Genomic DNA, 27,862 nt, shown 5'->3' on the forward strand with positions numbered 1-27,862 from the left:
TGGCTCAAACAACCGCACCGCGCGCCACCGTAAGGAATTTCACCCTCACCATCTGGGTGTCTGGTGCACTTCGACCGTCCGCTGCGCCAGATCCTTCTTTCCACGCACGTGCAAACTGTGGAACCAACTCCCATCGGCGGTGTTCCCACTAGATTATAACATGGGGTTATTCAAGGGGCGGACCAACAAATTCCTAAAAGGCCGGCAACGCATCGGCGGCTCCTCTGGTGCTGCAAATGTTCATGGGCGGCGGTAATCACTTAACATCAGGTGACCCGCCTGCTCGCTTGCTCGCTATATCTATTAAAAAAAAAAAAAAACGTTAATAAATAAAATCCCTTTAGTACCTACTTATTATAATTCCATGGAAGTAAAAGATTCGATACGAAACTCAAAGCTATTGGAAACCTCAATGCTGGGTAGGTAGATTAAATCATCATAAATTATCAAAACGAGAGACGAAATCGAGGCTAAATTAAATCTAGCCCAGTCATCGCCCATGGGAAGTTCCCTTCACGGTATGGTCGTAAAATGTCAATGAAAATTGAAATTTGAAACGTTACCATTTAATCCAAGGTAATTTCATTAGCTGTACATTTCTCGTATAACATTTTAAAATACGTTTAGTTTCCCCGTGTCGTCAGTCGAACGAAACGCGTAATCGCGGTGCGGGCGCAAAAAATAGTCCGACATTAGTTTTCGCGCCATAATCTGGGTCAAACCGCCATCGCGCCCTATTTCCGTTCAGAAATCGGTTCGGAAACGGACGTTTTGACGTGATGTTTACACGTCGTGATGTCGTTGATTTGGTGGTATAATTTTCTTGCAATCTGATTTACACAACGGATACCTATTGTCTTCCATTGTTTATTTATTTTATTTAATCGGTGTTATTGGTAGATTTCGATTATTTTCAGTTTCTATTTTAAAACTTTAATAACATTCATTTTCGCGCCTTAATCTTGGATAACTCATCCTATAGATTTGATGATTAAATGAGTTCGTTTAATCATCAAATCTTGGATACCCGTGTATTTTTTCTTTTGGGTACGTAATTTAATCGATTTTTATGGACAACTCACACTTGATCAAAAAAGTTACCTACTACCTATTTAAATAGGTACCAAAATTGTTTTCACAAAAAAAAGACTTAAAGGTTCTTAAGACCCTTCCCTGCATCTCGTTTGGTTTTAGATTTCCCCATACTGTCCCAGATAAAAAAACACACTGCATACCTATCCAATGATTTTACTAAGTAGGCAGGTAACTAGTCCCTTTAACAATTTATCGAATATCATACCGGAAAGCTAACTCAGTAGCTTATAACTAAGTAGCACGTGTGTATCATCCCCTAAGTAAGAACATGAGAAATGACAGGGGTGACCAAAATAGCGCTAAAGACCTGGGCATTCATAACGCCTCACGGAAACATGTCCATAACGTAGTTCGAAGTTGTAATATTTACAAAACAAGGTACGCAAGGTGTTGAGAAGGGAGAGCGCATGCGTAAAAGTTGCGCTGCTGCAGTCGTTCGCCGTTTCCATCACGCTCTAAGCTCTGAGGTTGCAAAGTATACTTTGACTTTGCTCCAGTTAAAACGAGACAGATTTATGTCAGCGAATAGCGATATAGCGAGTAAAGGTAAAGTGCACTCTATAGAGCGTACTTTGACTTCGTCAGATCAGTTCAGTCTCAGTTAAAACGAGACAGATTTATGTCTCGTCTAACTCGCCGTCTAGTTTTAATTGTGTCTTAACTCTTAAGGCTGAGCAGAGTCAATGTTTGCTCTATAGATCTCAGCCTGAGTGTCTAGTATAACTTTTAAAGTTAACGTTAACTGAATGTGCATTCTGTCGTATTGCGTAGAAGTGTCAAATCACGACGTTTTTTCACTTGAAAAGTTACTGCCTCTTATGCGCTTTTTTTTAATGTAGGTATGTAGGTTTATTCGAGGTTTCTGGACCGATTTGCAAATATTTTTTTTAAATCAACAGAGGTGTTGTTTGTTGTTATGTTTCCGTGGTGGTCCCATAAAAATTCCTGGATCCAACTCCTCAATCCTGATGCTGCACGGTTACTGCCCGCCTAAGTTATCAAGATTCAGGAAGTGTTTATAGTGAATTAATGTTGTAGGCACTAAGCAACGACTTTTAACGTCCCGCTTCGTGTCTGACCAAGTCTCGTCCTTCATGAGTATGCATCCCTCAAATGTGGGGAAATTGATTGTGACTGTGTCACGGGGTATTAGTTCCCGTCAGAGCTGGTATTGGGGGAAATACATTATTTTTTTGAAATTTAATAATCAGAAATTGTATACCTATACGGATCTCCTCTCAAAATGAATGACGTAGGCATCCGCTAAGAAAGGATTTTTGAAAGTTCAACCCCTAAAGGTGTGGAATAGGGGTTTGAAATTTGTGTAGTACACGCGGACGAAGTCGGGAGGATAAGCTAGTTGTGCATAAATTCAGTTCCCTTGAAACAAAACTGCGAAAAATCAACGCTATTGATATTGATCCTACTTCCTAATTGAGTTTTAGTTTTAGTTCCTCGTAGCTTTAGTACGTAGGTATTAATTATCACCCTGTATATCGAAGATAATTAATTATACTTACCTATTATGATTTTTTACAAGGGTGACCTGTTCTGATTGAACAAACCCTTTAAATAAAGAGAAAAAAAAAAAACCACTGTAGGTATATCATTTTCATCCTTGTCTATCTACGCCTTCATCATACAAATTAACAATTTTGACCATCAGTAAGCGTAACATTTTACCTATTCTAAATAACTAATTTGAGTTTGAGTTGAGTTTGAGTTTGAGTTAATGTACCTATAGCAAACGATAAGCGCGAAAATTGACAAAACCTTTTCGTGAAAAATGCCGGTGAAATTTAAAATCACTGAGAATCAAAATAAATAATAATACTTAATCTCAAATTAGGTAAGTAAGTAAATGATTTCAAATATCTAAGCCAACATGCCCATCGCTAAATCTATATAATATAAAAGGAAAAGCTGACTGACTGACTGATCAACACACAGCTCAAACTACTGGACGGATCGGGCTGAAATTTGGCATGCAGATAGCTATTACGATGAGACATCTGCTAAGAAAGGATCTAAGAAAATTCGACACCTAACGGAGCAAAATAGGGTTTCAAAATTTGTGTAGTCCACGCGAACGAAGTCGTGAGCATAAGCTAGTTAAATAATAATGAAAGTATTTGCATGAATTCAGATTTCAGATTTCTCATTTCAGTTCACGGTGAAACGGCGTTACGAAAGCACGTTTATTTTTACACGCCGCGCTATTAACTCGCGAACGTATCGACGTGATATAAACATTACAAAATGTAACATTAGATAAAGCTCAATTAAACACCGTTATCACCCTTATATTTATTTTTATTATGTGAATACCAAAAATTAAAGTTACAACTTACTTAGGTATATAATATTTTTTTAAACAAATTAAGGTAGTTACTAGTTACTCGGGTCAAAAGTAAATACCTCTGTAGATTATAATCGATCATGCCAACAAAAAGTTGTTGAAATAAATCAGTTTTAAGCAGCTATTTAAGATTAAACTTCGGCTTAAATCGAATATCAGTAAAATAAAAAAAAAGCAATAAAAAATACTTTAATTCAGAAGTTTTCAAAAAAGTTAAATGATAGAAAATCTGTTTTATAGTAAGTTAAGTATCATCTTTTGGCGTGACAAAACACTTATTCACCTACTTAATTAGTTTACTTATACAGGGTGTAACCAGAACGCTAAAAAAACTTAGCGTTATTGTTATAAGTACTACCTAAACAGTAAACACAATCCTATTGGATTGTGTTGTGTGTGTTGGTATTCCAATAACCATTTGCCTCATTTTGTGGTTTTAGTGATTTACCTAGTGTTTTTCAAACTCGCAATGTATAGCGTGCAAAATCAGGTTAATGCCCCGCCTACGACGCGGCATTGACTCCGAATGGACTACTTACGCAACGGTCGTTGACCTCTAGCGTCAGTCAGATGTTTTATTTGCAACTAGCTGCCCTGGCGAACTTAGTTCCGCCTAACAGTCGATTCAAATTTTTTAAATTTTTCTCTCCGAAAGAACCATATTATTATGGCCTCGAACTTCAAGGAATATTATAAAAAAAGAATTAGCGTAATCGGTTCAGCTGTTCTCGAGATTTGCGATGAGCAACACATTTAGTGTTTCATTTTTATATTATAGATATATCGTAAACTTTTACAAACGATTGATTTTTTTTTATTCTTCGCGGTTTTTTGTGGTAAGATATCAGTAATCATCTCAGTACTAGGTATCATTTTCTGTCTTCGTTTTTGCCAGCGTTCTGGTTACACCCTGTATATAATCCAAAAGAACATAATATGTTTCCTATGCCGAAATAGAATTAAAAAATTAAAATAAATAAAAAATGGAAGTCGACCGTATCCTCTACATTTTCGGAAGCTTCTCCCGTAAGAAACAAGATCGTAGAAAGTCTTTAGAACCTTCGTCAATAAGTGCTGGTAACAGTCCTTTGAAAACGACGAAAAATTTCCGACCGACGAGCCAGAACTTATCGATAGCTCCACGGACATCTGCTTATGGGGAGAGCAAGAGAGCCAGGGTGAAGGATTGGGAGTGCGGCATCTGTAGACGGGAGCTCGTGGAACCGAGGCTTTTGAGCTGCCTTCACAGTTTCTGCACGAGGTGTCTGCAAGGGTTGCACCAGGATGGCGAGGCTGCTGCATGGGAAGATGGCGATGCAGGTAAAATATAAGGATTCCTTAAGATTTCACATTGGCAGAGTTAGAGAAGAATAAAATCAGTACCCTTATTATAAATGCGAAAGTGTGTTTATTTGTTGGTTTGTTCTTCAATCACGGCGCAACGGTGCAACGGATTGACGTGATTTTTTGCATGGGTAACATGGCATAAAGACCTGAGAGTGACATAGGCTACTTTTTATCCCGAAAAATCAAAGAGTTCCCGCGAGATTATCAAAAACCTAAATCCATGCGGACGAAGTCGCGGGCATCAGTTATTAGAATAATAATTGCAAGTGCTTTTGAATCAATGAACTTGCAAAGCTTAATTTGCTATAATCCGCTGAAACAAGTCGAATCTGTATGGTGCAACATGCAGCATGCGATATGCACCGCCCGCCTACGTTAGTACATAATAATGTACATGCATAACTCCGAAAAGTTAGAGGCGTGTGCCCGCGTTCGAACCCCCGACCTCCGATTGGAAGACGGACGTCCTAACCACTAGGCTACACAGCTTTCAGCAGGATGAATACATCATTGTTTCATAACAGCAATAAAATAGCAGTTGAAGCGTTTAAAAACTTTATTATGGTGGCCTGTTTATTTATTCGGCATCTGGAAGAGCTATTAACCTCGCTAAGTAGCTGTTAATAGATCGATAAGAATATGTGGTAATTGGTGGCCTCTACACATCATACCTACATAATCACTACACAATAGTGAACAGTACAAAATATCTTGTTTCAAAGAAAATAGGGAAACAACATTAGTTCACGAGATTTTTAGGGTTCCGTACCTTTAAAGGCAAAAAGGAACCTTTATAGAATCACTCGACTGTCGACGGCACTGGTGTACGGAAAAACTTATTTAAAGTTTATGAATGCACCAAACTTGTTGTAAACTGTAAATATTCTTCTTTAATAAATAAATAAATACAATACAAATAAATACTTTGTCATCACACAAAAAAAATTAAACTGATAATTTTTTTTTTCAGTTTTCAAAGTAAAATAACGATAATAAGTGGGGTATCACATGGGCTTTGCCTGTATATTCTAAAACAGCCCCCCAATTGTGTAAGAATAACCATTTCATGGCTATCGCAATCGTCAAGAAATTCTGCCATTTGATTGGTTGATTCGCTGTTTACATATTTTCACAGCCAATCAAAGGGCAGAATTCTTGACGATTACGATAGCCATGAAATGGTTATTCTTACACAATTGGGGGACAGATTTTTCTTTATTTTTATGCATAAGTAATAGTTTTTGATTTATCGTGTAAAATGTCGAAAAGATACGACTGTAGTAGTACGGAAACCTCGGTGAGCGAGTCTGACTCGCACTTGGCCGGATTTTTAAATATTTTTATTTTAAAACTGGTTGATGCCCGCGGTTTCACCCGCGTGGATTTAAGTTTTTAAAAACCCGTGGGAACTTTTGATTTTCCCGGACAAAAATTAGCCTATCTGTAGTAGCCCGTCCCCGAGATGCAAGATATCTCAGTAACAAATTTCGTTAAAACATTTGAATGCATGGTTCTTTAGAAATTCCGTAGGATTACCATGATTTGAGAACGCAATTTCTTACAGCATCAGGGCTGAGGAGTTGGCTCCTCGAGTTCAAAAGTCTTTACATGGTAGGTACGAGTACCTACCTCCAATATCAATTTATAACCGACAGTTTCTAAATTCCATCAATTTTGTGGTTAGGTCTACAGTACAGCATCAGGATTCAGGAGTCGGAATCCAAATCTTTTATGGGACAATTTCGCAAAGCTTCTCTATCGATTAAAAAAAAATTACTCAAATCGGTTCAGAAATCTCGGAGATTTCGGTGATAGGTATAGGTAGAAAAACACAACTCCTTTTTTGAAATTCGGTTAAAAAGTAGCCTATGTTCCGAAGATTAGCCCGTTCAAACAGACAGACATACAGACAAAAATTTTAAAAACGTGTGATTCAGTTATGGTACAGTTCAAATAACCATATGAGTTTAATATGAGGTACCTAGTTATTTCGAAATTACAGACAGACACTTCAATTTTATTTATTAGTATAGATTGTATAGATGATTGATGCTTTTACACACATCTGCCAGTGCTGCCAATTATCAGGATGTGTCATGGATGGACAACAAACGAGCAACAAGAAGATATTTTTGGCAACGGATTGCACGTTTTTGTGTTACGTAAATTTATTTTAGGTCTCGTTGAATCACTGTCTAATGACCTTCTAAAAACAGACCTAGACCTAGAAAGTATACTTAGGTACGCATATTCAGCCTATTTTAGTTCACCAGTCTCTAGGCTAGTTGGCTTAGTTCGGTGGGCAGGCACGCTTAAGTCTTACAGTATCAGCAGGTCGAGATGGCAATCGGGGTATGAGGCGGAAGGGGGGGGGGGGGGGGGGGGGGGCGCACCAGCACGTCACGGCAGCAGGCACGGCGTACGTTCTTTAGAGTTCCCGGAGCCTCTCAATAACGCGCTGAGGAGGTCCAACGAGAGGGTTTTAGTGGGTAGAACATAACCCGATTGGGTATCTTCAGAAGATTTCCCACTCGAAAAAAAAAAAACGGTACCCCATAAAATAACATTCAAGACTAGGTCAAGTATGAAAGTTAAATCTTGGTAAACGAAATAGGTTAGGAAGCCACACAGTGGCAAGGCTACCTATGTCACATTGTACTACCTAATTGAATTATTTCGGATTATTGACTCTCACAGCTGATTTCCGACAGACTACTAAGGTCGGATTCCTATTTATATGGGTATTCAATCTATTTGTAATCTTTAAAAAGAAAGTCTGAAAAAATCAAACGATAATATATTTGTTTATTCTAACTTAGTAAGTAATATTTTGGATAAAACCTTGGATAAAACAGATAAAATTAAATAAGTAGGTACCTACCAAGGTAATACGACATAAATAAAAAAAAGTTTTTTATGAATATGTTTTTTATTTTATTATAATTAAAAAAACACAAATTCTAAATAGGTAATTTAATAGAAATGGTAAGTACCTACTTAGGTACTTGCTGTATTTTAAAATAAGTACCGGAACGTTTGTGTCGCTAAGTTTTGAGCAACTCTTAAGCTGGTTGCTTGTAATATACCATTTCCATTCGAGGCGATCTTGTTACAATACACACCACACGAGTAGATATGCGACACAGACTGACTAGTAGTATGTCTTTGTTATGTATCATTCACTCAAAGGGAATTCACGAAAAAAACCAACAGTCGAGTGGAAATCGCGACGTTGTTGCGGATGCCAAAGTTTTGACATCCACGGATCCGCGGAATGTTCCACATTTGCAGATGCGGATGCGAATATCCGTAACACCCCTAGCATATACCTACTGATGCACACGAACTACACATACTCGCAGCTATAGTCTCACACTTCTATTGTGAATGATCTGATATGAACATGAGCTCGTCTACTCGTCCCACGTTGCGTATGTGCGAGCAAGTCTCAATGTTGTGGAGCGGGCCTGCCATGATGGCGGCTTGCACTTTCACTTGCACTTCATCTGTAGGCAAGTGACAAATAATAATTAATATTGACCGTTGATAGCCGGATGTCCACCTCGCATTCGGAGGTCAGGGGTTCGATCCCGGGCACCTCTAACTTTTCAGAGCTATACGGTGAAGGTAAACGTCGTGAGGGAACCTGCATGGCTGAGAGTTCCGCATAATATTCTCAAAGGTGTGTGAAGTCTGCCAATCAGCACTTGGCTAGCGTGGTGGACTATGTCAAACCCTTTTCTTACTGAGAGGAGGATTGATTGATCATGCTGATGATGAGTTAATTAAATTGTTGAAGAAACAAGAGGAGGCAACTCTTGTTTCTTCAACAATATTTATCAGACATTCGGTGGCGATAACGTAGAGAGGACGCGGAGAGGAGGAAGGAAGTGAGGAGGAAGAGGATGTGACGAGAAGGAGAGAAAACAGTGAGGAATAAACAGGAGAGGAAGTGGACAACAGGAGACACCACTATCGGCGAAGGGAATCTCCTGAAACCGTGAAGTCTGCCCCAGAAAGGGGAGAGTGGCATATAGGGATAAGGAAGCAGATAGGAAATAAGTTGTAGGTAGTCAAGAAGGCGCTCCGGGAAATACGCCAAGCAAGTACCCAACGGGTGCACTCCTAAATTTCGGCCCATATAACCGCGCGGTTGGTGTGCCATGGGGGGTGGTGGGTTGACCTGTTGAAGAAAATCTTGTGAGACTAATGCCATCAACTCCCAGTATACAAGGAAATATCCCTGAGGCGATAGGAATGGATCGGGCATAATTTGCGAAGGGAAGAGGGAAAAGCTGCTTAAGTGGCGATTCAATGGCCTGCCGGTTGAAGGAGACCTGGTTGACCACCCAACACCTGGAGGTCTATTGAAGCATATCTTAAAAGAGTGGGACTTATGCTAAAGGCAGTAACCAAAGATAGGGAGACATGAAAACCAACAGCTGCAGCCCTAAGTTTCACGTGGGAATAAAAGAGCTCCATCATCATCATCATCATTGAAGAAAATAGGGCATCCATTTTTATTAATGAAAAATCTGAATTAATTTACTGGTAGACTTATTGTAGGTACCTACCATGGAGTCGGAATTGCACTTACATTTTCCGAGGGTATATCCTAGGGTGGCTATTTTAGGGTGGATAAAAGAAACTAACCGGTAGATTTAGTGCCGTCCACCTCGACGGCAGTGATGCCAGCCGCAGCCCGGAGCTCGGCCAGGGACTCGCTGAAGTAGGTATCCAACTGCCAACATTGGTTTTATTTATTTAAAAGACTAGCACTTGGCTGCAAGCAGCCATGCTGGCAAGTGATGATGCAGCCTAAGATGGAGCGCCCTTGCCTAGATGCCTATTCACTTTTGACTTGAAGGTACCCATATTAAAATTGGGGGAGAAAACTGCATGCCATTGAAAGTTGAAGAAGAATATATGCTAAAGCCTCGAACTTTGTTTTGAGGCCAGATTTTGCCTGTCTATCGGTATTAAACAGAATAAATAGGTACTTAGGTACATAGGTATATTTCGGAGTGTGTCCAAGAACTGTTTGACATGGAGAAACCTTCACCTTTCTACAATTTTACCGCAAGGCATCGTCAAGGTTTGCACTCGTGTGTAGTCGTCGGGTTATGGGGGTTAAATTCCAGAGACGTGAGTTATGTGCGTTTTAAGCAATTAAATATCACTTACTTTAGGGATGAAGGAAAACATGCATCGCCAGGAAACCTGCATGACTGAAAGTTCTTCATAACGTTCTCAAAGGTGTGTGAAGTCTGCCAATCTGCACTTGGCCAGCTTATGGTCTTCTCATACTGAGTGATCTATGATCAGTAGTGAGCCGGCGATCGGTTGATCATGATGAGGAATTATAGATGAGGAGGCCTTACACTGCCCACGGAACGTGCAGGAATATTACCTCTGCGTCCAGCTGCGCCTCGAAGGTCGGGTCGAGCGACAGCACCTGCGGGTCTGAGCTGAGTGGTGCGGCGCGGCCCGTGCAGTCCACACCGCACGCCTGCATGCGCGCCTTGCAAACCACCCGCGGCACGTGCAGGAATATTATACTGTTTCAAATGACAAGGAAGGAAGTGAGGAGGAATACGGAGGAGAGGAGCGAAGAGATCGCAGATAGCGAAGAGGAAACAGGAGAAGAATCCCGACAGCACGAGGCCGGGAATTTCCTGTAACCGTGACCTCTGCCCCAGAAAGGGGAGTGACATAATAGGGACAAGGAAGAGAGAGAAAATAATTTTAAATTTTAAAATTAAATTAAATCGCAAAAAATTGCGGCCAGCTTTTATCTATCGTATCTACATGACCATAGAGATAGAATTAGATTGATAAAGTAAATTACGTGACCATTTCGACTTTAGTAAAATGCGGCGCATATTGCTGGTAGTTTAACGATTACTTCATGATGTTTTAGGGGTTTACCGATTAGGCGGAGTAGGCATGCGATCCAAATGTTCAAAATCATCCCCGGACGCGGGATATCCGGCGAGGACCCAGCCGTGGTCGATGCAGTCCTAAAAGATGGATACAACTACGAATTACAAGGACCTAGTCAATTATTCTAAGTACCTACCTAAGTAGCAACTAACTTGTAAAAATTCATAAGCCGTCGCCGCTCAGAAATCAGTATTATTTAAATATTTCTAACAAATTATTGAAATGTCTTCCCAAAAGCATACGCAAGAGGCACAGGTCACAACGCGAGGTTTTTTTTTTGGATTGAACCACCAACAGAACCATACAAAAAAATACATCATTCAAATCCTAGGTGTGATTGCTATCACAACCTCTACACCTCTAATTATCCAATTCACGATCTAGAACCGAATATCGTTCTATTTCTCGGAGGGAAACTGAAATAAATCCGCCAAAACACCCGTATTTTTACAAATTTTATCAAGATGGCCTGGCCTGATGGTCTTCTACAAGGGCCACCCCTGGGCCGCCCTCATTATTGGTTTTGCTACAGAAAGAACTATACATGGGCCATGCAGTAGTTTCCTAAAAGTACCTATGTACCTACTTAGTTAACATATGTATTAACCTTTCTTGAAATGCGTCGTTTGACTATCTCTGCCTTCAGTTGCACACTGATGCCGATCTTCCGCAACTTTTCACCGATCTCGTCGTTACGAAGCTGCGCCTCATTGAACAGGTCTTGGTAATACACTGTGAAAACGTACAATGGGAAAAATACATATGAAACTGCAAAGAATTATCTGACCAAATAATTTGCTCTGTAGGGTTAATGAAGCCTCAATAGCTCAAATAGAAAACCGAAATGTCGGCCGGCGATGCGACACGGTTCAATTCAAACCCACCCGTTGCATTATTGTCGTACCTACTCCTAGCAAAAGCTTTACATTTAGTTGGAGGGGAAAGGGGAATGTTAGTCATGACTCATGAGTAATATTCTACAAAAAACATTACAGGGATTCATCCAGGTCCGAAGTAGACTTTAAGGGAGTCAAGGCGCAGGTCTTTTTTTAGTGACATAAACTTCACCATCATCGTCATCATCATCAACCGATAGACGCACACAGCTGGACAGGTTTGGGGACTTCCAAAGTCCAAACACCACAGTCTTGCGCCGCCTGAATCCAGCCGCCGCTCTTTGCGACCTGCCGGCGCCCTTTTTTTTTCCGTTCGGGGAGGAGGAAAATCCTCATGGATGCCTCCGGCATGCCCGACTCCACAATGGCCTACGGACTAAAAACCTCCTCCCCCCTCAGCTCTATCTTTCAGGTAAAACCTTTGCATTGCATCTGAAAGATGGCTGTCTTTACAGTTTAGGCTTTATCTTTTTTCTGCCTATCCCATTCATCCGAGATTCTTCTTTTAATAATAGCACGCAACATTTCAGTGCATGCATTCCACTGTGATTCGCTTGAGAGCATACGAGGGACAAGATTTGACCTGCCGGCGCCCTGCGCGCCGCTGCGCGGTGTAGCCTACTCACAATACACAAGATCGAAGTGCCTTGCGGTGGCCATGGCCTGCGTTCTCCGTCCGGAGCCGATGGCACCTATGAGCAGCACGCGGTACACGCCGGGCGCGCCAGGCGCGTGGAAGCCCTGCCCGGCGCCCTGCGCGCCCGCCGCCGCCGCGCGAATCGCTCGCACGCACTTCGCGCCGATCTGCTCGAGACTGTCCTGATGGTCTATGTGGACCTCCTGTGGTTTATAGTTTCTGGTGTGACACAACGGTGAGCGTAGGTCGTATGACATCGAATGAGTTAAAATATCAATTTTACTAAGCTACCTTCAATAAATTAATGAATAATCTTAAATCATTCGAACAATTCAAACCAATTTTTAAAAAACCGGCCAAGTGCGAGTCAGGCTCGCGCATCGAGACGTACCTACTACAGTCGTATTTTATCGTCATTTTGCACTACAAATCAAAAACATCACAGACAAATATTATGCATAAAAATAAAAATAAATCTGTTTTTAAATGTACAGGTAAAGCCCTTTCATATGATACCCCACTTGGTATATTAGTTATCTTACTTTGAAAATTGAAAACACTAATTATTTTTTCATGTTTTTTTTTTTTGTGATGCAACCAGAAATTCACTATTTTCGGATTTATTCCTTTACTTGTGCTATAAGACGTAGGTCTTATACCACAAGTACCAAACCTACCTACCAAATTTCATGATTCTAGGTCAACGGGAAGTACCCTGTAGGTTTCTTGACAGACAGCCAACAAAGTGATCCTATAAGGGTTCCGTTTTTCCTTTTGAGGTACGGAACCCTAAAAACAGCCTAATGCTAGGCTGTTTTTACTACTACTCACCTTTAGTGTAGCTTTATAAGCAATCTTCAAGCCTTCAAAATCTTGCTGGAAGAAGGAGCGGTACGGGGTGAGTGGGTTCGGTGCCCGGGGTGCCACGGGCGGCGGCGGCATCAGCACCAACGTCACTGTCGGCAAAACCCCATCCTGCTGCAAGCAGCGCGCCTCCATCACTGTGCATGGGTGATCTGACGGGAGAAATAATTTCACTTAGACAAGCGTATGTTGAGACTAGGGTTGCCAACCGTACTCTAAAATAGAGTATTGTACTCTATATCATGTAGGTGTACTCTATATATAATCTATAACACTAATAGAGTAGGTATCCTAAAATACTCTTTTTACACAATGTTTACTATTGTTTGTTATTTAAAAATCCCGTTGATTTTCCGGGATAGAAAGTAGCCTATGTCACTTTCCAGGTCTTAAACTATACCCATGCAAAATATCACGTCGATCCGTTGCTCCGTAGGGGCGTGATTGAAGGACAAACCTACAAACAAACACACTTTCGTATTTATAATAAGGGTACTGACTAGCTGATGCCCGCGACTTCGTACGCGTGGATTTAGGTTTTCAAAAATCCCGTGGGAACTCTTTGATTTTCCGAGATAAAAAGTACCCTATGCTATGTCACTTTCCAGGTCTTAAACTATACCCATGCAAAATATCAGGTCGATCCATTGCTCCGTAGCACCCGTAGCGGTGTGATTGAAGGACAAACCAACAAAGTAACAAACAAACACACTTTCGCATTTATAATAAGGGTATTGTTGATTTTGAATACATTATTTGACTTTGACTTTGAATTATGTACCTACCATACATAAGCCAGCCCGCCTGCGGCACAGGGTCGGTCCGAGTCAACAACTTGGTCACCTCCGACAGCAGCACCGGCGAGATGCACCCAGGTTCGTAGGAGTTATGCTGAAAACGTAACAGTCCGTTATTTTAATAGATAACATTTATATAAATAAATAAACCGGTCAAAAACCTAAAATTTTCCGGTATAAAAAGTAGGACATATCCTTCCCTGGGATGCAAGCTATCTCTGTATCGAATTTCATTAAAATCGGTTGAATGGATGGGCCATGAAAAGCTAGCAGACAGACAGACAGACACACTTTCGCATTTATAATATCAGTATGGATATCAGTATGGATTAGTGTAAATCACAAAATTTTGCGATTCTAATTTCAAAACTGACCGACTTTTATACAAATTTTAAACCCCTATTTTACCCCTTTAGGGATTTAATTTTGCAAAATTCTTTCTTACCGGATGCCTACGTCATAATAGCTATCTGCCTGCTGAATTTCAGCGCGATCCATCCAGTAGTTTGAGCTGTGCGTTGATGATCAGTCAGTCAGTCACCTTTTCCTTTTTTATATATATAAGAAGATGATATTTTGTGGGTTACGAACCTTTTCGTAGCGATCCATCACACAGCGACGAGTGACAACGTAGAATCCGATTTCCTTTATCAAATCTCGGACTAACTGGTTTACTTCTGAAAATGATTAGGAAAATATTGAAAAACCAGCCAAGTGCTAGTCGGACTCGCGCACGAAGGGTTCCATACCATTCATATCTCTACATAGTATAAAATAAAGGCGCTTCCCAGTATGTATGAACGCGTGGATCTTTTAAACCACGCAACGGATTTTAATGCGGTTTTCACCAATAGATAGAATGATTTAATTAAGAGAAAGGTTTATAGGTATAGGTTAATATTGGTTTGTGTTAATTTGATGAAATATGACGATATTTGAACAAAATGTCGGAGTATCTACATTGCACCCATGCGAAGCCGGGGCGGGTCGCTAGTAATATTATAAATTCGAAAGTGTTTCTGTCCGTCTGTCCGTCTGTCTGTCTGCCTATCTGTCTGCTCGCGTTTCACGGCCCATCCGTTCAACCGATTTTGACAAAATTTGGTACAGCGAGACAGCGACAGTCAGTCAATCAGTCAGTCAGTCAGTCACCTTTTCCTTTCATATATTTAGATTTTTAGTGTTTGTGGTTCCTAAAGTCGGTTTTTTTGTTTAAATTTTTTGTTTTTTTTTCATAACCCGCATACTTAGCTTTGTAACCAGGATGTTTAAATCGATACCTATGTCAAGTTCAGGAGATACAAGCAAAATGACTCTGTCTGTGTCCTTAGAGGTGTCCAAGCACCGGCGCCTCAGGAACACCTTCATGTGCTTCAGGTGATCTCGCGGCAAGTTGAGCACTAGATCTTCTAGCATGATCTATGAAATGATCATAACATATTGCATGCTAATAGGCAGAATTTGGCTTTTTGTTTTAGTAAAATAAATCTCCACTGTTTACTCAGATTCTCAATAAAGAAATTTGTATTTGTATTTCAAGTACGAATTGAAATCCATAAATACTATAAACTACTTAGATGATGCCCGTAACTTCAATTGCGTAGATATAGGTTTTTTAAAAATTTCGTGGGAATTCTAGTGTTATACTTTTTTGGCCGTTAAGACACAGAGATAAATTAGAAAAAAGTTAAATGTTCACCTTGAAGAGTTTATAAATTCGATACTTATCCAAATACGGAAGAAATGTTTCAGGCATTTCTAGAGGCCTTTTCGTTGCATCAGTTTCTGTCATTGTTTGTTCACTGTCTCTTATACAATCTGCAAAGGAAAAATACTATTTAATTCTAACGTATAATTACGTAAAACAATAATTATTTTATAATTTAAACCTTGATTTAATTAAACGCATTTAAAACGTAACGAACAAGTTTTTTTGACAGTTCCCACAGACTACACATTGTTACGTCAGTGGAATGTCATGCTTAATTAATTTTGTTCACAGACCCATAATTATAATAAATCTCTACCATCCATACTCATTTCTAGTCCCATCCAGCGGTTCACAAGATACAGCCCGCTGACAGACAGACACGGACGGACGGAAGAGCGGACGATCGAAAGACGGGTGGACGGACGGACAGCACACCAGAGGATTTGTAATAGGGCCCAAACCCTAAAAAGAGGCCATAGGGAGAAGCTGAATATATTCATCCACAGTGTATGTTTGTTGGTTTATTGGTTTGTTGGTTTGTCCTTCAATCACGTCGCAACGAAGCAACGGATTGACGTGATTTTTTGCATGGGTCTAGTTTAAGACCTGAAAAGTAACACAGGCTACCTACTTTTTATCTCGGAAAATCAAAGAGCTCCCACGGGATTTTTAAAAACCTAAACCACGCGTACGAAGTCGCGGGCATCAGTTAGTTAGTAATATTTAACGAAAACAGTACGGTAATAATTTATTTAAGTATAACTACTTCGTCCGCGTGGACTACACAAATTTCAAACCCCTATTTCACCCCCTTAGGGGTGCCTACGTCATAATAGCTATCTGCATGCCAAATTTCAGCCCGATCTGTCCAGTAGTTTGAGCTGTGCGTTGATAGATCAGTCAGTCAGTCAGTCACCTTTTTCCTTTTATATATATTTAGATGTCGTAAGCATGACAATGCAACGTTACCTATCGTGTCGTTATGTCGATCTAGCGTTTGTTTGTGTACCGCGGCCTCCCGCGGCGCGCCGGGTGGCGAGCCTATATTTAGAACACATTAGCTCAGTTCCGGACATCAATGACTGCAATGAGATGCTAAATAGGTACGTGTTCATTTACCGATGATACCTACCTGGCGCAGTGGCAAGCACTGTGGTCTTATTAGTGGGAGGTCCCGAGTTCGATTCCCGGCAAGAGTTGGAAATTTTATAATTTCTAAATTTCTGGTCATGTCATGTACTGTCATGTCATGATATTTTCGATCTGTATTTTTAATGTTCAGTTGTTTAATATAAATGCATAAAATGAATAATAATAAAATATTCACAAATTTTTGGTAGAAAAAATAAATAAATAATGTGCCAAACATGCATTCGATGAATCGAAACTGAAAATTTTAAGAGACAGCTTGCGTCCTGGAGAGACTTGGACATAACTAGGCTACTTTTGTCCCGGAAAATCGAAGACTTCCAGAGGGATTTTTAAAAACCTAAATTCACACAGACGAAGTCGCGGGCGTCATCTACCTACTCATAAATCATAAAATCGGGTTTGGTACTCGCCAGATGTGAATAATAAATAATAATTTACACACTTGATTACCTACATAATATATTTATCAAAGAAGTCTTATCCAAACAAATTGCACCCGTCTGTTGAATTGAATCAAAATTTTCTTTGAACACACATTGCGTTTCCATGAGTTTTTCTTATCTAAATAAACACGGTACAGTACGCGGCAGAAAGTAATGTACATCGGCCTTTAGAATGACATTTCGGCTTTGTAGAGCGTTGTCTCTGTCACTCAAACCTATATTATGACGTTTTGTCGGTCTCAACGACAAAGAAAATGCTCTACAAATTTGCTATCTCCTTCTAAAGGTCGATGTACATTACTTTCTGCTGAGTACTGTAACTATCTGTTTTTAGTATAAGTAGGTATATCTGAAACTTGAAAGTTTGCGTTATTCTTTCTCACAGTCTTTTAAGGTCCAACAAATGAGTGAAAGAATGAGAAGGGTTTAGATCATAGTCCACTCCGCTGGCCAAATGCGGGCTGGCAGACATCACACAGTCACCTTTGAGAACATTATGGAGAACTCTCAGGCATGCAGGTTTCTTCACGATGTTTTCCTTCACCATTATTAGTAAGTGATATTTAATTCTTTAAAACGCACATAAGTCTGAAAAGTTAGAGGTGCGTCATGCGTGCTCAGGATCGAAGCCCCGACTAGAAGGTCTACGTCTTAATCACAAGGCTATCACCGTTGTACCTGTTTACAATTTTGCAAGGCGCAAATACAGGTTGTAACCAGAACGCGAACAAAAACTCAGCTTTGTTATTACTATCTAAACACGATCCAATGCCAATAACCATTCGTCTCATTTTGTAGTTTTAGTGATTTATAGTATTTTTCAAACCCGCAATGTATATCATGCAAAACTCGGGTCAATGCCCCGCCTACGACGCGGCATTGACTCCGAGTGACCTACAGTTTACGGAACTTTCGTTGACCTCTAGCGTCAGTCAGATGTTTTATTTGCAATATATCATGAAGTTTTACAAAATACAGGACTGTTTTTGATTTTTTTGCGCGTTTTTTTCGCGCTGTTTCTTGTAGTATCATATTACTCATCACCAGTATTATCAACTGTCTTCGTTTTTGCTAGCGTTCTGATTACACCTTGTATGAAAATTGAAATCTTTCAGTTGTTTTAAAACTGCTCTTTATTCCAGGGTCCTTGCAACATGATCAAGGAGGATTGACCTCAAGAGCCGGTTCAGCAGGCTCTGGCTACGAGAGCGATTTCCGCAAGTCAGGCTCTGACACTAGCTTGGACAAGCTGAAATTATACGGGATCGTTACTAGAAAGGTTGGTTTTAAGGGTTTCGTACCTCAAAAGGGAAAAAGGAACCCTTATAGGATCACTTCATTGTCTGTCTGTCTGTCGTGTCTGTCAAGAAACCTATAGGGTACTTCATGTTGACCTAGAATCATGAAATTTGGCAGGTAGGTAGGTCTTATAGCACGTAAGGGCATACTCGTAAATCTGAAAACCGTGAAATTTGTGGTAAAATCACAAAAAAATATTAAATTATTTGTTCATGACCACTCATGAACAAATAATTGGAATTTCAATTTTCAAAGTAACATTTAAATACCTATATCATAACTATGACCTATACCAAGTGGGGTAACATATGAAAGGGCTTTACCTGTCCATTCTAAAATAGATTTTTATTAATTTTTAATAGTTAGTAATAGTAGGTAATAGTTATCGTGCAAAATATCGAAAAAATACGTCTGTACGCTCAAGGAGGAAGCGCCTTCGATATAAAGTGATGTGTGGCACAATTAATAAATAAACGTTTTTTTCTTTCTTTCTGAAAATAATATAATAAAACTTAAAGCTAGCCTTTTCTAATTGGATAGCCAGGCTGATCTGTTGCGTAAAAAATAAGCCAGCCCTTCTGTCACCGCTGCGTCTGTGAAATGTTTTTAGCACTAAGACTCCTTGGCCCCAGGGTCTCTACGGCAAACGGAACAAAAATGTAACTCTCGATAAGGGAGGCATACTTGCGCCGCTTGCCGTTTTCAGCTGTTTCTACTGCGGCTCCCGGTCTTGATACTGTCTCCCTGATATGACAAGGGGCCAATGTGTCAACGCAAGTTGCGTCCGACATTTGCGCCCATGCCCGTTCCCAGGGAACTAGCGTCAATCCATCAGCAGAGGCGTCTTTACCTATGGTGCAGGGTGTGCGGCGCACACGGGCGCCGGGTCTAAGGGGGCGCCGAGCGCCCTCTAATACGACACCTCCAAAGATGCGTCGATGCCGGCGCTCTCAAAGACCCTGCGCTCGTGTTATGGCCGACGCCGTCATCATTTAAAATCATCATTTAGAATTGCACCATTTGTATCCGAATTTCCGTTTGAAAATATAACTGTTAGTATTCGATTTTGACCCTGCTCTTACTAGACTAGAGGGCGCCAGGGTACTTGTTGCACACGGGCGCTACAAGGGCTAGAGACGCCTCTGCCCATCAGGTCTCTTGCCATCGTCCCGACTAACCCCTGCCGGCTCAATGAGCGAAGGAATGTCTATGTCTATTTCTTTCTTGTCAGATATCAGGAAGAAACTACCACTTCATCCTATGTCCGACATGTGGATCGGAGACGCAGCTACCGCTCGGCGGCATTTCAGCGTTGCCGCTCAACTATGTGCTGCTGCGGCGGATGGCCAACCGGGATAGCGGGAATTCTGTGCTTTGTGACCTCTGCTGCACTGATAATAAGGTAACCTATAACCTGCCGTATCAGGCACATAAAAATGGTTTGTGCATTTGCATTTATATTCAGCATGTAAACAAACTTAGTTAAACTTCTATATAAGCCAGATTAGCTACCATCCTAGACTACATCATCCCTTAGCACCAAGTGAGATTGCATAACTTGTAAATCGTATCTGAATAATAAAATCTAAACTTGCGCTCCTGGCTATTGTTACCTAGATGTTAGGTCTAACTACTAGGTAGGTACTAGTAAACTAGAACGGAAATAAGTGTAGGTACCTATCCAGTACAGGTACCTATCCTAAACGAATAAGTGGATTTACGACTAGGATAGGCTATCCTAGTCGTAAATCCACTTATTCGTTTTGGAACTGTCTGAGAAAGAATTAAGTAGGTACAGTACCTACTTACTTAATCTTTTCTCAGTCCTTTGTAGTTCCTTTCCTTCTCCTTCAGTTCCTTTTTACTCTTCTAAATATATAAAAGGAAAATGTGACTGACTGATCTATCAACGCACAGCTCAAACTACTGGACGAATCGGGCTGAAATTTGGCATGCAGATAGCTACTATGACGTAGGCATCCGCTAAGAAAGGATTTTTGAAAATTCATCTCCTTAGGGGGTGAAATAGGGGTTTGAAATTTGTGTAGTCCACGCGGACGAAGTCGCGAGCATAAACTAGTTTATTTATAAACTGAAACGTGACAACTACCAAAAGCGGCATTAAAAGATCGATAGTTAGAAACACGTGCGAGGGGCGACGCCAGTCTTTTTTTTTTTTTTTTTTTTTTTTTTTTATTCAGATACAAGTTAGCCCTTGACTGCAATCTCACCTGGTGGTAAGTGATGACGCAGTCTAAGATGATAGCGGGCTAACCTGGAAGGGGTATGGCAGTTTTTATTAAACCCATACCCCTTTGGTTTCTACACGGCATCGTACCGGAACGCTAAATCGCTTGGCGGCACGGCTTTGCCGGTAGGGTGGTAACTAGCCACGGCCGAAGCCTTCCACCAGACAAAGTCATCCGCAACTCATTGCTTTCAGAATACGACTCATGCATGATTTCAGAAAAATGCCATTTACAATGTAACGCTACATTATCGGTTCACTTAAACTCAGTTTTATTTAAGTAAGTATACAAAAGTTATTTTTGTAGGCAATTTTACTTCGACCGCCACCACATGTTTTCTAGAATTTCCAATCTTTTTTCCATTGAACTTCATTGTTGGTCTTTGTTTTCCAAAACTTTCGTACAGTGTCATACTGTCTTACCTTCTGCTGGTTTGTCTTTGTTGGGGGGATGGTTGTTACGGAGAAGGGATTGACGTGATTAAACTAGAGGCTTGGGAAGCTCAATCTCCAGGACCTCCTTCTATCCTTCTAAGATGATCCCTCTGAAGCCAGCAAGTTCCTCCTCCGCAAGAGACAACACACACAATTGCAACAGAACTACGCACATTGCAGTCTCGTCTCGAATGTTGTAAGAAGAGTAAAATCGACGACTGAGTGACTTTAACTTCGGTAACCGCATCACAGCTCTACTTCCTGAATCCTACATTAAAGAAGATTAAGTACCTACTCCTCGTATGCAGACTGCCAGTCGCTGTAGAACGTGTCTAGTGAGCGTGTATGTATGGAGAGAGCATGCCACGTATACGCTGCAGCCGCTCGTCAAGAATATTTCTCACTGTATAACTCCTCACCTGCAGGCAGCCAGTCGCTGCGGTGCGTGTCTAGTGAACGTGTACGCAGCGTGCGTCAAGGCACACACAGCACGGCACGGCAGCGAGGCACCGCCACGCATCTGCTCATCTAGAATGTTCCTCACTGTAGAACTCTTCGCCTGCAGGCCGCCAGCCGCTGCGGTGCGTGTCTAGTAAGCGTGTGCAAGGCATGCGGTGAGGCGCACACGCGGCAGCGAGGCCATGCCACGCATCTGTTGCAGCCACTTGAGCCAGTGCTGCGGTTCTGTGTACAACATCCCAAGTTGAAGCTCACTGTGTACTGCGCTACTTGCCAACAGGTGAGTTAAACTAAATCACTAAAAATTATTTCACGATTTCAAGATTTAAAAAATCTTTGTCTGGAAGAAAGTATTTTCAATCATCGTAATCATCATTGTCAACCCATCTCTTGTAGGGACTTCTACACGCCACGGCGTTGTTTTTATTGACGTTTGATGTCGTCTGTCCAACCAGTGGAGGGTCTTCCAGGCTTTCTGGTGTGAGGACACCATTCTAGCACCTTGGGATTCCAACATCTATCAGTTTTTAGCACATATGTGCTAAATTGCATTGTCACTTTAGCTTCGCAACCCTATGAGCTATATCGCTAAACTCTGGTTCTGATACGTATCTCCGATCACATTTTCGGTGAACTTACAGGTAATATGCAGGGACTGCTGTCTGATCTCTCATACTGGGCACGCAGTAGCGAACGCGTCTCGCGCGGCGAACGAACGTGCAAATGCCCTGAGAGACGCGTGCGAGAGGACCAAGCACGTGCCAGATAACGTGGAGCGAGCGAATCGGATCTTGGAAGTACATGCTTCGGATATTGAGGTGGGTTATAAAAGCAATTATAACTGGATAACTATTATAACTAGTATTAGTACCTAATCATGCCATGTGCATGCTGGATACAAGGACTGACTCAACCTTCAAATCTAGGAAAATTTGACCCATGGTAGATATATCTGGTATGATGATGATAGATCTTTATATCTCTTCTTTTTCTTCATATTAAAGAAACGTTAAATTTTCATGGGTCAATTTTCTTTACGTTCTTAACTAGTTCGTCATTTTATTATCGTTATCACAATGCAGTAGGTATCATCAGATACAAACCAAATTCTATTTTCGCGCGTTCCATTAGCCAAGGCATTGGAGAACTATTAACAGAAATAAATAAATCACAGGCCCAAGCTGCTCGTATAGAGAGCGAGATTCGAGTATGGTCAGAGGAATACAGACTAGCGGTAGAAGCTCATGGTCGAGCGCTGTGCTGTGCGGCCGTACGAGCCAGGGCGGCGTATAGGCAACGCATAGAGGACAAGACCCGGGAACTGGAGGAAAGGGCTGCACACTCAGTGGAAGCTGTCAAGTTTGCTGAGGAGGTAAGGAAGAAACTCACTATCCGTATTTTGTCTTTTACACTCTTACTAATCTATATATTATATCACATTCAAAATCTTGACTGACTGACTTACATCAACGCACAGCCTAAACCGCTGGTCTTAGAGACATGAAATTTTAAAGGTGTGTTTTTTGTAAAGAGTAGGTATCCACTAAGAAAAGATTTTTCTAAATTCCACCCCTAAGTGGTGGTGGTAACTTTCAGCCCCTATTTAACCAAATAGGGGATGAAAGATTGTATGAAAGTCCGTTATTTTTAAATTATTTGCATGAAAATTGGTGCCTTGAGGATGCCTATTGCCTATTCATTCTTCAGTTTTAGAGAGTATTGCCTATTCATTCTTCAGTTTTAGAGAGTGGATGCATGCTCCATTTGTGTAGGAAATGGTAGAGAGGCAATTAGGTCTGTGAGCAAACCACCCTTTATTTCTTACGTTAGTTATTTCTATGGTATTGGGAATACAGAGAATTTACATACGTAAAAGTACTCGATCCAGGCTGTCATTTTTCAAGCAAAGCACTTGAAGTCCTCTCCTGTTACTTTGACAATTACTGGTAGGTATACTAATGCAAACCGGGGGGTAAGGGGGTGCACTAACATTTTAGCACCCCAAATGTCAACCTCATCTGCACGCGGTGCCCCCTGCGAATCAGCGAACGTCCTGATATGACGACCGAAGAATGGCGGGATAACCATTCCAAATAGCTTGGCTTTAAATAACACAGACCAGAGACGGGCAGCAGCGTCACTGGTGCGAAATGGCCTACAGCCCTGCGCTGACCAACCCGCCTGCCCAGCGTGGTCAGTATGGGCATTACTTCTAATGAGTAGCGCCAACAGACAAAGGCCCCCAGTTCCCGGCAGCCCTGCTATTCCCGATTGTGGTAGGGAGCGGGTGGATGAGGAAGGCTGAGGACCGTGTTTGGTGGCGTGCTCTTAGAAAGGCCTATGTCCAGCAGTGGACGCAAACATGCTGATGGATTGATTGATTGATTGATGCAAACCGCTAAGCTTCAGTTAGAAGATGGCACCGCAATCCGCATGATGATGAGGTCACTGGCTATAAATGCAAATATTGCTAAGTTTTTCTATAATATCTTCTCTTCTTCGCAGATGGTTAATACCCTCTTCCAAGGTTAGTTTCTCCTCCTAGATCTTAATCTTTATTTGGCATCTATTTCCAGCTTATCAAAGAAGGGAAGGAAGACGAGGTCCTCTCACTCAGCGGGCCAGTGCTCCGTCGTTTGGAGCGCCTCACAGAACTTCAGCCTTTATCGGAGCCCCCGCGTTGTGAACTGGGCTTCGCCCCCGCAGCCCCTGCCACTCACCGACCTACGTTAGTGGGCAGGCTGTTCACTTTGGCACCAGATCCTGACCGCTGTGTGCTAGAAACTGATGGTAAGAGCGAGGTTTCACTAGATCTATAGGTACTAAGTAGATTTTTTTTCTTCGGGGGAGAAAAAAATCCCTACGGACTAATGCCTGCTGGCAGGGTGTGTCTGACTCGCACGGACTAAAATATACTCCCCAGGTCTACCAAGGTGAGAACGGAATTGCGTAAGAATTACTTCGTGCTGACCTAAATTTCTATTTTCTTCTTTTTCCCTCTCTTCTCTTCTTATCATTATAGCCCTCAGCTATAGCATTGCCACGCGTCTTCGCTCGACAGCATAATATGCGCTATAAGGTTACGTACTAAGTAGACTACTTTAACGCAGCCTTTACCAGTTTATCAAAGAAGGAAAATAAGCTGAGGTCCTCTCATTTACAGCCGTATGCTTGTTCCAGCCAAGTTCTTTATTAACTCAAAGCAGAACATTCTATTCTCAGATTCTGCCAACCTATTCCAGGACTCTTAGCAAGCCAGTACCTAAGAAATAGAGATAAATATGAGTCAGTTCAGTGGGTATAATATAGGTAGGCACTTATCATCTCTTCATACAAGAAGAACCTAAGTAACATGTGATATGATCTTTAATCATAAATTGTGAAATGTTCTGTTTGACTTGTTGTTGTGCCAGGTCTCCAAGATCTTCAGGTCGCCGTGCAGCACACAGCAATAGTAGAACTTCGCGACAGTAGTGGGGAACGCATTTGGTGTGGTGGAGAAAATGTAAGTGGCCATATTTTATTTGCGAATTCCTTAAATTCAATTGATAATGATGATCATGGTCCTCGTGAACTTAATCTTCCTACGTATTTACGGTCTGGTAATACAGTGCTAATTGTTAATCAAATAATATTTTAGTGCCTGAAAGCAGCCTTGAATCGAAGAATTTCCTTACTTAAGTTGGTACCTACCCTTCTGCCACAATACTAACTCACTTAGCCACAACGACAGATTCTGCAGAGTGTAGCAATTTACCCCAACAAGTAAACCTAGAACAATTTTTGGGGATGAGAAGGCTGTACTTATTCACTCTCTTTCAAGACTATAGGGTATGTAGACAATTAGAAGCTGTACGGGTGTGTGGGGCGTTCTCTCCCCGATTGTCATCTTGAGTCGCGGACTATACAAGTGCCGATGTCTGCAATTTTGTGAGCATGTCCTGCATCACCATTCATGTTACATTTTCAGGTGGCGGGTTATTTCAGAAGGCGCGACTCGAGCGCGCGTCCGGCGGTCGCTAAAGTCCGGGAGCGAGGGGACGGGACATACGCGCTGCACTTCACTCCGCACAGCCCCGGACACTTTCTACTCGCTGTTACCGTTAACAATACACCTATTAAGGTATTATCACTTCATCATCAACCGATAGACGTCCACTGCTGGACATAGGTCTCTTGTAGGGACTTCCACACGCCACGGTCTTGCGCCGCCTGAATCCAGCGGCTCCCTGCGACTCGTCTGATGTCGTCCGTCCACCTAGTGCGGGGTCTTCCAACACTGCGACTTCCGATGCGAGGTCACCATTCTAGCACCTTGGGACCCCAACGTCTATCGGTTTTACGAAGTATGTGCCCTGCCCATTGCCACTTCTGCTTTGCAAGCCGTTGAGCTATGTCTTTGTCGCCCGCTGAGTGACTCTGAGCTTTCTTATGAGGTCCATAGTCAGCAACCATATCTCGGATCCATGTCATCACTGGCAACACGCACTGCTCGAAGACTTTGGTCTTCAAGCACCGAGGAATTTTGGACAAGAAGACATCTCGAAGGTTCCTGAACGCTGCCCAACCGAGTTGGATTGGCGGCTGACCTCTTTCTCGAAATTGGAGCGCCGCGATCTCGGATTGGATTGGATTATTATCTTATCATTTAGCACCCCATAAAACTTTTACTCCCCTTCTAGGTTAGCCGGCTTCCACGAACGACATTGTTACTATTGTACTAGGTACTTATTATTGTAAGTTGTTTTTGTTAGTTTATAGTAGAACTAGCTTATGCTCGCGACTTCGTCCGCGTGGACTACAAAATTTCAAAACCCTATTTCACCCCCTTAGGAGTTGAATTTTCAAAAATCCTTTCTTAGCGGATTCCTACGTTATAATAGCTATCTGCATGCCAAATTTCAGCCCGATCCGTCCAGTAGTTTGAGCTGTGCGTTGATAGATCAGTCAGTCAGTCAGTCAGTCATTCAGTCAGTCAGTCAGTCAGTCACCCTTTCCTTTTATATATATAGATTATTGTGAGTTTATAATTCCGTGGCGTCACCCGGTTCAGGGTACCAGCTGAAAATCAGCGCTGTATATTCTTGTGCAATAAGGCATACAGCATAATGCTGAGCTGGGACCCTTTTCGGGTTGTGCCACACATGACAGTTTGTTCTGGCGCTTCTTGTTCTCAGGTGGAAGAAGCGCCGGAACTAGCTCTTAGTTTTAAGATGTGATGTGTGGCACAGTTATGTAAATAAACGTCATTCCTTTCTTTCTTTTTTTCTTACTTACCACGAGGCAAAATAAGATGTCCTGAAAATTCACGTTTGGTTTCAGGGCAGTCCATTTTCGTGCGCGGCTCGTATGTCGAAGGCTCACACAGGCCAGTTCCATTGCTGCGCGTTTTGCTCTTCGGGAGGGAAGAAAAACGCTACATGTGGCTGTGGTTCCTCTATGGGAGGGGGTTATAAAGGTAAGAAGGAAGAAAGTCGAAAATATGATATGTAGTCTTTGGATAAATTGTCCGGGTCCAAAGTAAAATTTCTGTAGGCGCAAGTTGAGAGTAACTCAGCTGCTCGATTGCGGTAGAATGACAGCTACAAATTACAATGTCACGATCGCAATCACCTCTGATTGGTTGACGCTCGCTTACTATTGGCTACAATGCATTGTTGCATCAAGAATCGCACAAATTCAGCCAATCACAACAATTGAGATTGTAATAATGATTGATGCAGGTTTTACGAAATCGATCGGTCTTTATATGACAGTTGACGTTACTTCCAGCATATTTAATATATCAAGCAGTAGAACATTGCTTTCTGAAGTGGGTATCGTCCTAGAATCCTCACATAATAGTTGTCTTTACATGAAATAAATATATTTCATTTCAAATTGTTAGAGTCAATAAAAACTAAAGAATATTACGGTAAAAACCTTTTGCAAAGACATTTTCAAACCAGGGTCCCGGGCACGTTTAGTTTTTTTCGACGGGTATTTTTTACTTAAGTTTTTTTTTTTTAAAAAAAAAGGTTGCGGCCACGGACATGCGGGCTGGCCAGGCGCGCGTCACTGGTCGTGCTGCGGCAGTACTGCACGACACTCCACGTGCACGCGGCCTAGCCACCAGCTCTACCAGTTCTCTTTGTGAACCTTATGCATATAGCAATAAAGACTATTATTATTCGATTC

The 27,862-nt window shown here is 41.6% G+C and overlaps 2 protein-coding genes across 7 annotated transcripts; one reads left to right on the top strand and one right to left on the bottom strand.

Annotated features, from left to right (window-relative positions):
- Window positions 1–649: 649 nt before the first annotated feature.
- On the top strand, window positions 650–27,859 carry LOC117982201 (E3 ubiquitin-protein ligase TRIM45). 6 transcript variants are annotated; one of them, XM_069500656.1, is made up of 12 exons: window positions 650–812; window positions 4,473–4,774; window positions 18,387–18,523; window positions 19,775–19,945; window positions 21,792–21,965; window positions 22,327–22,503; window positions 22,860–23,057; window positions 24,262–24,475; window positions 25,099–25,190; window positions 25,656–25,808; window positions 27,008–27,143; window positions 27,703–27,859. In XM_069500656.1, the coding sequence occupies exons 1-12, from the start codon at window positions 796–798 to the stop codon at window positions 27,819–27,821; spliced, it is 1,890 nt and encodes a 629-aa protein (XP_069356757.1). In that variant the 5' UTR covers window positions 650–795; the 3' UTR covers window positions 27,822–27,859. The 6 variants fall into 6 exon arrangements, with proteins under 6 accessions (XP_069356757.1, XP_069356740.1, XP_069356753.1 ...); XM_069500639.1 differs by lacking the exon at window positions 650–812 and adding an exon at window positions 3,271–3,356 and having other exon boundaries at window positions 4,350–4,774; XM_069500652.1 differs by lacking the exon at window positions 650–812 and adding an exon at window positions 3,279–3,356 and having other exon boundaries at window positions 4,412–4,774.
- LOC138402816 (adenylate kinase 8) lies at window positions 8,025–15,753 on the bottom strand. The gene is made up of 11 exons (XM_069501092.1): window positions 15,638–15,753; window positions 15,219–15,357; window positions 14,530–14,615; window positions 13,927–14,032; window positions 13,109–13,293; window positions 12,267–12,480; window positions 11,352–11,476; window positions 10,730–10,821; window positions 10,212–10,359; window positions 9,455–9,542; window positions 8,025–8,307 (listed from the first exon to the last, which is right to left on the bottom strand). Exons 1-11 carry the CDS (start codon window positions 15,728–15,730, stop codon window positions 8,180–8,182), a joined length of 1,404 nt encoding a protein of 467 aa, XP_069357193.1. The 5' UTR covers window positions 15,731–15,753; the 3' UTR covers window positions 8,025–8,179.
- Window positions 27,860–27,862: the final 3 nt, after the last annotated feature.

The sequence above is a fragment of the Maniola hyperantus genome, chromosome 1 (genome assembly GCF_902806685.2).
Source record: "Maniola hyperantus chromosome 1, iAphHyp1.2, whole genome shotgun sequence".
NCBI lineage: Eukaryota > Metazoa > Arthropoda > Insecta > Lepidoptera > Nymphalidae > Maniola > Maniola hyperantus.

Coding starts and splice junctions, on each gene's coding strand:
- LOC117982201 (XM_069500639.1), top strand. CDS start 4,438: ATGGAAGTCGACCGTATCCTCTACATTTTCGGAAGCTTCTCCCGTAAG. Junction 18,524..19,774: donor ACGGGATCGTTACTAGAAAG/GTTGGTTTTAAG, acceptor CTTTCTTGTCAG/ATATCAGGAAGAAACTACCA. Junction 25,191..25,655: donor TTTGGTGTGGTGGAGAAAAT/GTAAGTGGCCAT, acceptor TTACATTTTCAG/GTGGCGGGTTATTTCAGAAG.
- LOC138402816 (XM_069501092.1), bottom strand. CDS start 15,730: ATGACAGAAACTGATGCAACGAAAAGGCCTCTAGAAATGCCTGAAACA. Junction 14,616..15,218: donor ATCTCCTGAACTTGACATAG/GTATCGATTTAA, acceptor AATCATTTTCAG/AAGTAAACCAGTTAGTCCGA. Junction 14,033..14,529: donor TGATGGATCGCTACGAAAAG/GTTCGTAACCCA, acceptor TTACGTTTTCAG/CATAACTCCTACGAACCTGG.